The sequence below is a fragment of the Corvus kubaryi genome, unplaced genomic scaffold, assembly GCF_017639235.1.
Source record: "Corvus kubaryi isolate FWS band 111438036 unplaced genomic scaffold, C.kubaryi_AGA036_p1.0 37300, whole genome shotgun sequence".
NCBI lineage: Eukaryota > Metazoa > Chordata > Aves > Passeriformes > Corvidae > Corvus > Corvus kubaryi.
In genome coordinates, this window is record NW_024581093.1 from 5,423,057 (window position 1) to 5,436,023 (window position 12,967).

Here is a 12,967-nt window from a genome sequence, read left to right on the forward strand (position 1 = left end):
AATAGCTCTGGCCTGTGTTCAGTGGTTCAGCCCAAACCTATCCTTTACCATTCATTCTGCTGTTAGTTACACATCCAGCTCCAGTGTGGGGTAGATCAGCAAGGGCTGCTTGTGAAGGTCATGGCCTTGGTGGAAGCTGCAAGCAGAGGATTCACGGACAGAAGGAAACAGAACTGAAACCTTGCTGTTCGTGAATGTGGCTCTGCAGCAGTCCAAGGCTCTGCGGGCCCATGTTGGAGAAGAACATTATCCATATGCAGTGGGGAGGCAGGTGGAAGTGTCTGAACCATCTCCTCCTGCTTGTTGGGTTTCCCAGATGATCTCAACCCTTCTGGTGCTTGGGAAGGTGATTATATCAGAGATGAGCCTGGACAGACCCTCCTGGGTTGTGGTAATGCCAGCGATGGGCAGCTGTTGGCAGGTCTCACATCCGGGGGATCTCTCAGAACAGCTGATGGTTTTGTCATGGTGGCATCGCTGTCTGCTGTGTCTTTGGGCACAGCTGGTAGGCTTAGTCTGTCAGAAAGAAGATAGCTTGGAACTCTGCAACCTTGCACCAGTATTTTCACTCTGCAAAAGAGAACTTGACCTGTGCCCAGTTTTTGCAGCAGTTCCCATGTCAGCTTCTTGGTGACTTTTAGTCCACAACAAGACACCAGCTTGGAATGGAGGAATCTTTTCATTTCCCTTTTTTCCTTGAAATCCTGTTAGCCTTCTTTCCCTGTGGCCAGCATGGGCTTGCAGCACAGCCCAGTCGTAGAGCAGAGGTGGACTAGAGAGGTGGCACGAGTGCAAGGATGAGGAGAGGGGTGAAGCGAAGCGGATGGGGGCTTGTGGGTTCAGCCACCCTGCTGTGGGTTTCCTGCTCTGGGTTTCCTGATAGCTGGAGTTTGCCTGGTGAGATGTTTCCATAAGGTCTCAGAAGAGGAGGGCAGCTGTGGGCAGCAGCAACTGCCCAGTAAGAATCTGACTTTTCAGTTCTGAGTTTGCATCGGAGCTCTGTCAGATTAGCTGGATTGCTTAGTGCAGCTAATGAGGGCTGTAGTAGGATTTAAAAGGACAGTTGGATCATTCCCAGGCCTGTAATGACCTCTGTGGCCAAAGGAAATGTAGCAGGGATTAGACTCCAGGCTGGAGGGTGTCCATGATTCCTGCTAGGATTGTGAGGAGGTTTGTCCTGCCTGTACACAGTGTGGCACAGAGATCTGGTTACACTGGCTGGTGATTCCTGTCGATCAAAAGCTCTGGGACTTGGCTGTCTCCTCACAAATGGAAAGGCATTTTGCTTTGAAATTACAGGAATCACAGGATCACAGAATGGTTTGGGTTGAAAGGGACCTTTAAAGCTCATCTAGTCTCGAAGGGGACCCACTAGATGTGGGATCAGGGCACAGGTAGTTCCAGCAGGTTGCTGGATCTCCATGTGGGTGTCTGCACCTCATAAGGAAAAACGACAGGTTCCTCAGATCTGAAGGAGACTGAAACTCACTGAGCTGGGAAGAATCTCAAGGGTTTAATTCATCTCCCAGTTTATTCTGTCTGTCCTGTTACAAACCAGAAGTGGAGGGGAGAACATGCCTTTGGGGCTGCTGACCCTGCACAGGGGGTCCAGAATGATGCTGGGGGAGAGCATCCAGCTTGTGATCAGGATCCACCCATGGAAACGTGTCCTGCAAGCCAGGTGCTGGCAGGGGTCATGTTAGAAATATGTAAAATGGGTTTGAGAGATTGAGTGCTGGTTTTTCTGGGAACAAATTGCAGTAGCTCGGTCTGTGTGAGGACCCACTGATCTCCTCCACTGGTCCCTGGGTTCAGTGGGCAGCAATGCTTCAGCCTCCTGTGCCATCACTTCTCTGCATTGTGCACCCCGAGGGCTGGGCTGTCAGTGGTGATATTCCCACTCTCACGGTCATCCCTGGATATTGGTGCCTTTCTTCTACTGTTGTGAATGCTTAATCTGAATTAATTAACATGAGCAATGATCAGTTGCTTATGAGTCTGCTTTTGATCACTTGTGCTATAATGGCTTTATTGTCTTTGGCTTCTCTAGATTGTCTCCAGCAAGAAAATAACACGGACTCTCCTTCTGGGGAATGGCAAGCCGGCTGGGAAGGGGATGATAACGGTAAGTTTGCTCCTCTGTGTTATCTCTGACTGTGTAAAGGTGGGTGGGGACAATGCAGGACACTTGCACAGGGTCCAGGAGATTGGGGTGTATCTCTTGAATATTTTTTGCTTTACTTCTTGTTTTCCTGGCCACTTTGGTCTGTTTGGAGGATGGTTTATTTGGGACAGGGACAATCTTGCCCAGTGTCTGTCTGGTGCTTAGCACTGTGAGTCTTCAACTTCTGCTTCAGTCTCAGAAATAAAAAAGACCTCAGTCTGGAGATGTACCAAGTAAATCTATGCTGCTGTTGTTTGTTATCTGGTACGAGGCGCCTGCTCAGATCTCCCTGGTGCAGTGGCAGGTAAGAGGGCTCATTCCTGTTCCAGGGATGGGTGATTTTGTTTGTAGGATGAGGATGTGCCATGGCAACAACTCTCATAGCAACAGCCACTGAGTCTGATGCAGACCCCTTCGGGCAGTGGCCTTCCTGCTGCGGATCTCTTTAGTGATTTTTTTTTAAAAAAGAAGAGACTAAATTTAGGTGTGTTTCTGTTCTACCACAGCTCCCATTTTTTGGATCTCGACTGTGTTACGGGTTTTGTGAGATGTGCAGCTGGGCTGCAAAGTTGTGGAAGGAAAGGCCAATAAGGAGTTAAACTTCTGTCAGGTTTAAAAGCACTGGAGGGGTTTAAAAGCCCGGGACCTGGTGCATCTCCACTGCTGTTCGCTTTAGAGGAATGTATTTTTCTCTCTTAATTGCTGCAGTTAGTCTTTAAGTGCGAGGGAAAAGCTGCAGTGAGGTTTAGAAGCGGGGCCATTCCCAAGGCTCTCTACATCCCATCCAATGATTGAGTGGGAAGAGCTGGAAAAGCTTCCAGTCAAGTTCAAAGGTTACATGCTTTAGAAAAAGGAAAGTCCTGTGTCATGAAGCATCCAAGGGGCAGAGACATCTGCTTCATTTTGCACAACAGATAAAATTTCCTGATCTGGGGTTTTTTGCCCTGGCCTGGACTAGGTGATGGCAACAGGGTCATGTGTGGTGGGCACCTTTCCTTGCTGCTTGGCATGGTGCTGGAGCACAGGCTATGGACACCACTGGAGGAGCAGGCTTCAGGGAGTTTGGAGCCAAAGCCTGACTTCCTTGCCCTCATTCCCTTCAGTTTTGCCCAACTATCCATTTTCTTAACTGAGGTGCCACACGGGTGAATGCAGCAGAAGAACCTCAGCTGAATGGATGGGACTGTGTGGGGTCCCTAGATTTGAAGAGAAAAGATCCCAAAGCAAACCTCCATGTTTGTAGAAGTCAGTCCTAAAATCTTGCTGCACACCTCTTCTGGACATAGCGGAGGGGATGTTGTCATTGTCCGTGCTGGCCAAGAGAAGATGCCACCAGCAGCCTGTGGCAGGGTGGCACAAGGACATTCCTGGCTTGTCTGCACAGCCTGACTTTTACAGCCTACAGCCAGCCCTAAAGTGCTGGACCCCAACTAGGTATGCTTTGTGGGGCTCAAGAAAGGGCAAATTTCATCCGCCTCCCTACAGCGCCTCTTCCTCCTGCTGGTTTTGGTGACTGCTTACACCCACCAGGGACTAAGTGGGAGAGAAAAGTAATACCATGGCATGGCAGTAGGGAACTTCTGTATGGAGCAGAGGGGAAAACTGGGGGTTTTATGCAGTGAATGGATCCTCTGTGGACCAAAGAGTTGTGTCCGCCTTGGGGAGGCCGGGGGGTTGTCCAGGACCTGTGGCTCATCCCCTCACCCAGCTGCCCAGGCAGATGCAAAAGCTGCATCTCTGCCTCCTCATCTCTGCCAGCTCCCCAGCTCTCCTAAGTGCCAATAACCCTCTGATTGCTCGTTCTGTAGAAAATTGTCCCCTGGAGTTCTGCAGGTTTTTCTAAAAGCCTTGGTGTAATGACACTGCATAACTTCAGTGCAGGACAGCCCCCTGTGAGAGCCAGCAACCAGCCATGCTTGGGACACTGTGCACAAGGACAGTGTCCATGCTGTGCTCCTGGCTGTTCTGGTGCTGGCTCCTGCCCTGGGAGAAGGAGGAGGCAGGTGGGAATGCTGGGGAACAGCTCAGCCCACCCCAAGAGATAAGAGGAAGGAGAGGTGGGGAGCAGATGCTTGGGAAGGAAAAAAAAGACAAGTGATTCAGAAAATGGCTTGTAATAAAAGTGAATAAAATGTGGGGTTTTGTTATAAACATTCCTTTAAAATACCAAGAGACTGATTAGACCATATTCCAGACAAAACTGGCCCACTGGGGGTTGGCAGCTGAAGCCCTTCTAGAGCACATGTGAATAAAGTCTCTTAAACTGAAGTGGTCTGGGCTGTGCTCCTGCCTGCTGCAGGTCCTCAGGAGCAATCATGGAATATTCATCCTTGGAGCTGCGTCATCAGGTAGTTTTGTGGCGATATGGCTCAAGTCCTGGGTTCCACCAGCACCTCCCCTAAGGGATGGGATGACTGTTTTTGCCATTCCCAGCCCAGAACGTGGAGGATGAGGTGGCACATCTTGCTGGCAAGGGTTTATATGGCTTCTCCTTCCTCTGGGCTTGGTCCTTGGAGGCTTCTCCAGGTCCTGAATGAGTCCTGGTGCAGAAAAGCCATGTGGGACCAAATCCAGCATGACACCCAAGAAAGGGGTTGAGTTTTTTACCAGAAGCTTTGTTTTTTGTGCTGAAAATGAATGCAGCCTTCCCTTGTCTTTCAGATAGCTGCCCAGGAGCTCTCAGATAACAGGGTGATTACTCTGAGCATGGCTGGCAGAAAACTGGATAAAAAGGTGAGTGGAGCTGTGTCTGGGGGATGCAATGTTAAACTTCTGTCCTTGGATTTAAAGAACCCTGCTTTGGGTATAGCAGTGACAGAAAGCAGTCCCACTGGAGAAAGCATCAGGGTGAAACGGGGTGAGACCTGCTGGCTGCTGGGTACAGCTGCGCCTCAGTTTCCCCATTGTCATGGTATTTCCTCCTTCATCACACGTCTTGAGATGGAAGGATTCTGTGTGGCACAGGAGCTGTGTAACAGCATGTCTCAGGGACAGCAGATCTGCTTCAGTGGTAGTTCTTTGGAATTGCCTCCTGACAGAGCTGGAAGTTTTGATGCCCTTTGACTCCGTATCTTAGGTGTGCTGAGAGCTCCTGGCTTGTTGCCTTCAGCCCCTCTGGAAAGGGAGCAAACATCTGCATCTGTATCAAACTGTAGGGTCTGTCTTCTCCAGGGAAGAAGTGTGGATCTCACAGGGGCAGGTAACACATGAGCTTTGGATATGATGCACAGGAAGCACTGAGCCTCTCTGAACAGCGTCTTCTGACCTTACTTACCAGGCAACCAGAGCTATTCCTCTTGAACCAGTGCTGTTGCTAAGCAATCAATGGGAATATTATTTTTCCTTCTTCCTAGTCTCTCCAGAGCTTATTTTATTGGCAGGATGGCCCTCAGTTTTTTTGTAAACAGGGTAAAGCAAGCAGTCAGGCAGAAGGGTATTTGGTGGGGCAGAAGATGTGGTTCATCCAGTCCCATTGTTCAAACTGGACAGAGATCTGGTTTATCCGAGTGCTTTTTCCCACCTGTTGGAAATGGCTGTTTTCACACCCTTCTACTTACCTTGCCTAGTGCAAGGAGCCAAATGCCCCTGTTAAGAGGTAACAAATAACAACAGCTCCATTTCATCTCTAGGTGTCAGCAGAAAGATTGTGCTCAGTGACTGCCTGCTGTCACCAAGAACTAACAAGGTTTCTTTGCCAGTTCCCATACTGCAGGACAGAGTTGCAGTGCTCAAAGTCCTGCTCCTGAGCAAAGGATGCTCAGGTCACCTCATGCAAATTAAAATGGCCCTTGAACAAGGAAATTGAATGGAAAACAGTATTTTTGAATCATTTTTGGTTATGGGTGAAATGCAGCTGTGGGAGCTGGTTAAAACTTGTTTAAGCTTAGGAAAGACAGTGAAAAATTGAATAAACAAAAGAAAACCAAGGCTAAGGTTGCAGCCTGGGGAGTTATAGCATCCTGTACCACACAGCACAGAGCTGGGGAGCATGGCTAGAGGCTCAGACATTATAGAAAGGGATTGGATCTCACAGGATTTTGTGGTGGGGTCATGGGATCATCTTTGGTGCACACACCGAGCTGAAACTGTGGGCATCCCTTACTGGCAGCTGTGCCACAAACGCTTCCTGGAGCTGTGCTCAGCCCCAAGCAGCTCCTTCTGCTGTGGCTACCCTGAGGCTGGGAGCTCTCTGAGGCTGCAGGCAGGGCCTCCTCCCCATCACATGTCCATTCCCTCCACCTGCAGCTCACTACCTTGATTTAAATGTTGAAGCTGCAAGGCAGGAGCATGTCAGCAGCAGATTCAGCCTGAGGCTCTTGTACCTTATGTCAGATCAGTTCTTGGGAGAGTTGTTGAAAGATAAAGTGTCTTGCAGAAGAGGAGGTACTTCCACCTGGGACCAGCCATGTGAAGCCCAGAGCTGTCTGTGCCACCACAGTAGTGGGGACAGCAGGAGGGCAGTGATGCTTCAGCATGGCTGGGGGACAGCAAGTGCTGTGAGCCAGGACTGCTGCTGAAGGCTGTGATTTAGGAAGCTGTATCTGCTGGAAGTGCCAGCTCTGCCCTCCTTCTCCATGGTATGTAAAAACCAGTTTGGATCATTTAGATTCCTGGACCAATTTGCAGATCGATCTGGTCTGCTGAGCTTCTTTGGTTGCTCAGTGTCCATTTCCCGCCAGGTTTGCAGGGGTGAGATGTGTGTGGGTTTGATGTTTTAAAATAGCAGCCCACAATCTTGTGGCTTGGAGGCATCTCCTACTCTGCTTTGAACAGAACAAGGCTGACCAGACTTGCAAGCCAGGCTGATCCATGTGGGATGGCAGCAGGCATCCTTCAAAGCTCCCCGCTGCCCTCGGAGCTGCTGCCTCCACCAGCCCACGCTGGGCTGGTGCTGATGAAGCTGCATTGGGTTGGAGGTTAAGTGAGCACAGGCAGGGTCAGGTACCCACCCCTGGTTCTTTAATCCATCTATGAAGCCTGAAAGTGCCAAATCCAGGTGGTGGGTGAGCAGGATCAGAGCTGTGCTATAACCATAATGCTGCAGAAGGAATGGCTTGTGTTTCTAACTTACAAACGTGTGAAAAAGGGTAGGAAAAAAATAACCTCATCTCACCAGGGAGCATCCCTGTGAGCCTTTGTGGTCTGCTTCTCTGCAGAAGAATTTTGACTGAAGCAGGTTGTAGTTTCCCCAAGCCAAAACACTTTGCAGCGATTTACTTTTCTGTCTGGCTTCAGAAACAGGGTTTAGATAGAAATGTTGACAGATTTTCTGCTGGGACATCGCTAGAACCCATGTGCATCCCAGCTGCCATCTCCTGGGCTGGTTGTGGACAGGCGATCCTGGAGTGTCCATGTTTCCCCCTCCTCCATGCACAGCGCCTTGCATCCCCACTGCATCACTCAGAAGCCCAAAAAGCTCCTGTTCAAACCCACAGAGAGCTCCTCCAGCTCTTTGAAGGACTCAGACACCCATCTCCCTCTAGGAGGAATACCCAACTGAAATAACTTGAGCTCTCAATAGATTGTCTGGAATATTTGGGACTTGGTTTCTTGTTAGCAACTTCTTGGTTTTTTCTGAATGGGAATGAAGTTCTGCCTAGACAAGCTGGAGTTTCCCTGTCAGTGCCACCAGCGCCTCCTGCTTCCCCGGGCTGCAGGTGCCGAAGCAGCCCCCGTGCTGATTCCCAGCAGGGGCGTGTGTGTATGTGTACATATTCCTCATAAAGCAGCAGCCCTTTGTCGGGGGATTATCTGAGGAGATGCTGGCAGGAGAGGCAGCACACACTGACTCAGGGCTGCGTATCTCAGAGGGTGTTACATGATCTCTGTCAACACCAGGGCAGCTCGCTCCTTAAAGATTTCCTCTGCTTATGCTGTACTGCTGTGTGTAGGAGGGTGGATTTTTTTTCCTTCCTCCCCTAAGACACTTCATAATTCTGTTTCTCCTTTGAAGCTGTGGATGTTTTTCCAAGCCCAAACGCAGCTGCCTCCCAGCTGGGGTTGTTTTCCGTGGCATCTGTGTCCAGAGAGCTTGTCGGGTACAGGCACGTGCTGGGGTGCCAACACACCCAAAAATGTGGTGGGGAAATCAAGGGGATTCACACAACCAGGATGGGGAGGTGGGCAGGATGCTGGCCATGGGTGCTGCCTGTTTGCCAGTGTGCCTGACCCGGCCCCATGAGGACAGGAGAATGTCTGCAGGGCTGGCACTGCCAGGGTAACATCTCTCTTGGACCTCTGCTGCTTGCAGAGCACCATGTAACCCATCCTGTTCTTCTCCCTCCAGGACCTTTTTGGGAAGTCAGATCCCTTCTTGGAGTTTCATAAACCAGGTGATGATGGGAAGTGGATGCTGGTTCATAGAACAGAGGTGAGCAAAACTCCAACCTGAGCTGCTCAGACACCCCCATCCTCCATCCTCACATCAGCTTCTCTTGCCCTTCATGGTGTTATCCACTGCCTGTAGAGCAGGTGGGGATCCAGGAATTTCAAAACCTTACAGCTCTCTTCCAGGTGTCCAGCTGAGGCTGCTGGACTCCAGCAGATGAAGATTCACTGAGGCCAGCAAAGTCTTGAGATCTTTTCTGTACTGTTCACTGCTGTATCTAGCATGCAGACAGGGAGATGGTCTTGAAGCCCAAGATAATCTCTAGGCTCATCCTGGGCTTAGACTGAGCCGTGGACCACTCTCCCTCCACTTGCTGGAGTATCAGGATGAGCTGTGACCTGGGGAGATGGTGGAGAGAGGTGGTGTGAGGTGGGGAAAGGTTAAAATGAGCTTTTGCCACACCTTCCCCTAAGCTGGGTGTTCAGGCACCTCCAGTTTCAGTGCATGAGCACTTGGCCTCATGTCTCATTGAGCCAGAGCCACAGCCAAGGAGGCAGAGATCCCAGGTCTTGGTGGATCTGATCAGGGCTGGCTGAGCCCTCCTCTCCCTCATTTATACCTGCTGTGATATTTTGATCCGAGCTCCCTCTGGTTACAATCTCGAGCTGCTAAAGCCAGTGATGTTAGAAATACCAGGCACAGCACGGGCAGGGAGAAACAGACTGGCTTCTGCTTTAACAATGGACTAATAAGTACTTTTCAACTGCTTATTTTCTTCTCCTCAAAGCTTGTTTCAAGGCTTTTTTAGTTTGCACGTAGTTCGGGCCAGCTGGCAGAGAGAGGAGGGGAATCACTGGCAGGGGGAACTCACAGCAGCCTCCATGGCAGAGGAAGAGAGCTCCATTCCACCCCATCTTACACCCTTCTTTTTCCATCCCTTTTCTTGCCCCCTCAAGGCCTGGTTAAGGAGCCTATTGTACCATCACAGGAAACTGCTGTAACAAAACACAGGGTGAGCTGAGGTGGAAGGAGAAAGTGGTGTTTATTTACAAAGTCTCTCCATATGTTCGGTTTTACCACATCTGTGTGAAGTCCATGAGGTTTTCCTTCACTCATACACCCACATGCACATGAGCACCAGGGTGTGGGTAACACCTTGTGTCCTGTGGTACCAGTACAGGCCATCCTTACAACCCCAGCTCTGCTGTTTATTTTTCGGTGCTTTCCCACACACCTTTCTGTGCATATTTAGTTCATATCAACCTTAGGATTTCTCCTGTATTTCTGTGGGAACAGGCTGGGACCTTGCTTGGCTTTTTCCTCATGATTCAGTGTGGGTAGCTGGGCTTTGACTCAACAAGACGTGTTTCTCAGATGTGGGGATTTGCAGTGGCCTCCAGTCCTACCTCCTGGAAGAGGCGTGGGATTTGGGAAGGTGACTGTGCACCAGCCATTGCTGGGATCTCCATAAGCATGTCAGGTTTCTGGGGAGCAGATGTCTGTACTGGTGTTTCCTCTGAGTTGCTGCCCAGTTCCTCCACTGTCCTGTCTCACTGGATCAAGGTCTAGCCAAGTTTTCTTTCAAGTAATGGATGCTCCAACAGCCTGCACCTTACCAGCCCCAAATGCATCCAGCTGCCCTGGGAGGAATCCCACGTTAGGTGACCCATCCCTGGAAGTGTTCAAGGCCAGGTTGAAACAGAGCTCGGAGCAACCTGGTCTAGTGGAAGGTGTCCCTGCCCATGGCAGGGGTTTGGAGCTGGATTATCTTTAAGGTTCCTTCTAACCCAAACCATTCTATGATTCTGTGACCATCTTTGTGTTACTAGGCTGGATGCAAAGAAATAAAGTTCTCCATTCTTGCAGCTTTCGGTGCAGGAATATAACCAGCGCTCAGTCTGATGCTGGCATTTCTCCTGCCACAACGAACAGGGCAGGTCTGACAGGGCAGGATTAGTGCACTATTGCAGCCTGTTATCTAAGCACAAGTGTGAATGCTCAGCTGGAGATACTGGATCCTTCCCCACCCTCCCTGGTGACCTGGCAGCCTGTGGGCAGCATCCTGGGGTGTGTGGGCTCCCCCTGCTCTTCCACACTCCTGGAGGAGGTGTTTACAAATTCAACTAAACTGTTCCTGCAGGTTTCCCCTGCTCTCAGTAAGAGCCTGGCTGTCAGACAAGATGCCCATTCCAGGTCCTGTGCAGCTGTTTGCCCGCAGCAGCAGCCATGAATCTCTTCCTCGCTGCTCTGTGCTGTGACTGTTCCAGCTGCAAAGATCCAAGGTCCTCCATGCCAGATATCCCCCATGTTTGCCTTGAACAGAGAAGGGTTAATTTGCTGCTTATGCCTGACTTTCTTAATATCCATGTGACTCTCTCTCTCTGTGAGCACCACACCTTTTGTGAAAGAGGATCTTTGCCTGCCCCGCAGGCACCTCCGATGTACGCAGCGTGTGCCTGGAGCCCGCTCGAGTTTGCTTAGGTTTCTACTGAGTGAATGCATTCTCTCAGGAAATGTCAAAAAGCATCAATTAATATTTCTCCAGCTCAGGCAGCAGATGTTACACAGATGAGACAAGAGAGCTTAATGTGCCCAGGGCTGTTTTGGCTTTCCAGAGCTGGTTGCAGCATCTTGCTGCTCCATCTTCGTGGTGGTCAGACCCCACATGGATTCAGGCTGTGTTTGGGTGCTCGGGGGCTGTAAGCAATGAGTAGGGGGCAAGCAGTGGGATGCAGAGGGCATAAATAGTAGCTGCTGGCCTGGGAGTTGTGGGGTGAGTGGCTGTGCCTGTGCTCTGGGCAAGGCTGTACTCTGGGCATGGCTGTGCCATGCTGCCCAGGGTGGCACAGCTGTTCTCTCAGGCAGTTTCGTTTAATTGCTCCCAGAGGTGGATAAATCACCCAATGCAACGAAAACAAACCTGGTTTAACTCACACGTTCTGCAGCCTGAGGAGGGGAAGCTGCTGTGTCTCAGTTACGGAGGCAGGAGAGGGCTGAGACAGGCTTGCCTTGCCTGGCCTGTCCCACTGAGAACCTGGTTCAGGGTCACTTTTGGAGGTGTGTCCCTGCTTTGTCCTGATCTCTACCTGTGGATGTGCCCATTGTAACAGCATCCCTCTGCTCACACCCCCAGGTGATCAAATACACACTGGACCCTGTCTGGAAGCCGTTCACTGTGCCTTTGGTGTCACTGTGTGATGGAGATATGGAGAAGCTGATAAAGGTAAGGGGCAGCCCTCTGGCTTGTATTGTGGGGATCAGCCTCTGGGACTGACTGTTAAACATCTAAACCCCCATGAATGGCTCATTAAAAAAACCCAAAGCAACAAATGTCCAAAACAACAAAAAACACCTTGTTTGGGGTCTCCAGCAGGAGAGGTTGGGGACTTCAGCATGTTTCCTTGCAGGAGATAGTTCCTGTGTCTGAGGCTGGTTTGTGCTCCTTCCACCCCAGGTGGTGTGTTACGACTATGACAGTGATGGGGGACACGACTTCATCGGGGAGTTCCAGACCTCAGTGGCCAGGTTGTGTGAAGCCCAAGATGCCTCTCCAGTAAGTGCTGACATGCTTTTGGGGAAGAATGGGGAAGAGGCTCCTCGGGGTTGGTGACAGACTTTGGTACTTGCACCTTCAACCTGTGCTGAGAAGAAGCCAAGTCCAGATTCCTTTCTCCTTTCACCCGCACCATGAGTGACCCCGGCTATGGTTGTAGTTAAAACATCTGAGCTAGAGAGAGCTAAGGCAGACTTTGCTGAAAATCAGGCTCTGCTGGGATGTCTGAAGCAGCACCCATTATTTGGGGTGCCCTGTGGTTTGGGGGGCCAGAAGGGGAGGTGTGACTTGCTGGTGGGGCTGCATCTGCAGCAGGGGCAGCCTGGTTCCCAGGAGTGCAGGTCCTATGCAGCTCCACACCAGTTTTGTGCCAAAGGTGTCCCCATTTTCCCCAGAAGTGCTGGCCAAGGTCCTTGGCAGATGCCTCCTGCCTGAAGGTGTGTTGTGAAGGCCCCTGGATAGCAGGGCTTTGCACTGCTGCCTTCACTAGGATTGCAAACCAGCAGATCTTGGCTGAGGCACAGGGGCGTGTAAAACACCGTGTATGGTGCATTGAGTTTCCTCTCTGGGCAAACTGAGGCATGAAAGTGCCCTGTCTAGGACTGCACAAGATGGGGGTGCCAGAGGCAGACACTGAGCCCGTTTTTCCTCTGGATTTGCAACCTATAGCCGGGCAATAAAATCTTCTCTTTCAGCACTGGAGGGAGGGTATGCCCAGGACATGCTGCTGGTGGTATCTGCAGCCACATGGCACAGCCCAGCACTGCTCTCACACCAGGATCTGTCTTATGTGTTACAGCTCGAGCTAGAGTGCATTAACCCCAAAAAGCAAAAGAAGAAAAAGAATTACAAGAACTCTGGGATCATCATTGTCAAGTCCTGCAAAGTGAGTATGTCACTGACGTATTTCCTTCAGCTCGTG

At 50.6% G+C, this 12,967-nt stretch overlaps 1 protein-coding gene across 6 annotated transcripts in view; it reads left to right on the forward strand.

Annotated features, from left to right (window-relative positions):
- The window catches only part of CPNE2 (copine 2), a 44,875-nt gene that overhangs the window by 18,212 nt on the left and 13,696 nt on the right, over window positions 1-12,967 (forward strand). For all 6 annotated transcript variants that reach the window (XM_042027222.1, XM_042027226.1, XM_042027224.1 and 3 more), the window contains exons 4-9: window positions 2,051-2,125; window positions 4,826-4,897; window positions 8,451-8,534; window positions 11,626-11,715; window positions 11,947-12,045; window positions 12,845-12,931. In XM_042027222.1, coding sequence (XP_041883156.1) covers window positions 2,051-2,125; window positions 4,826-4,897; window positions 8,451-8,534; window positions 11,626-11,715; window positions 11,947-12,045; window positions 12,845-12,931 — 507 coding nt within the window. The remainder of the gene's footprint in view (window positions 1-2,050; window positions 2,126-4,825; window positions 4,898-8,450; window positions 8,535-11,625; window positions 11,716-11,946; window positions 12,046-12,844; window positions 12,932-12,967) is intronic.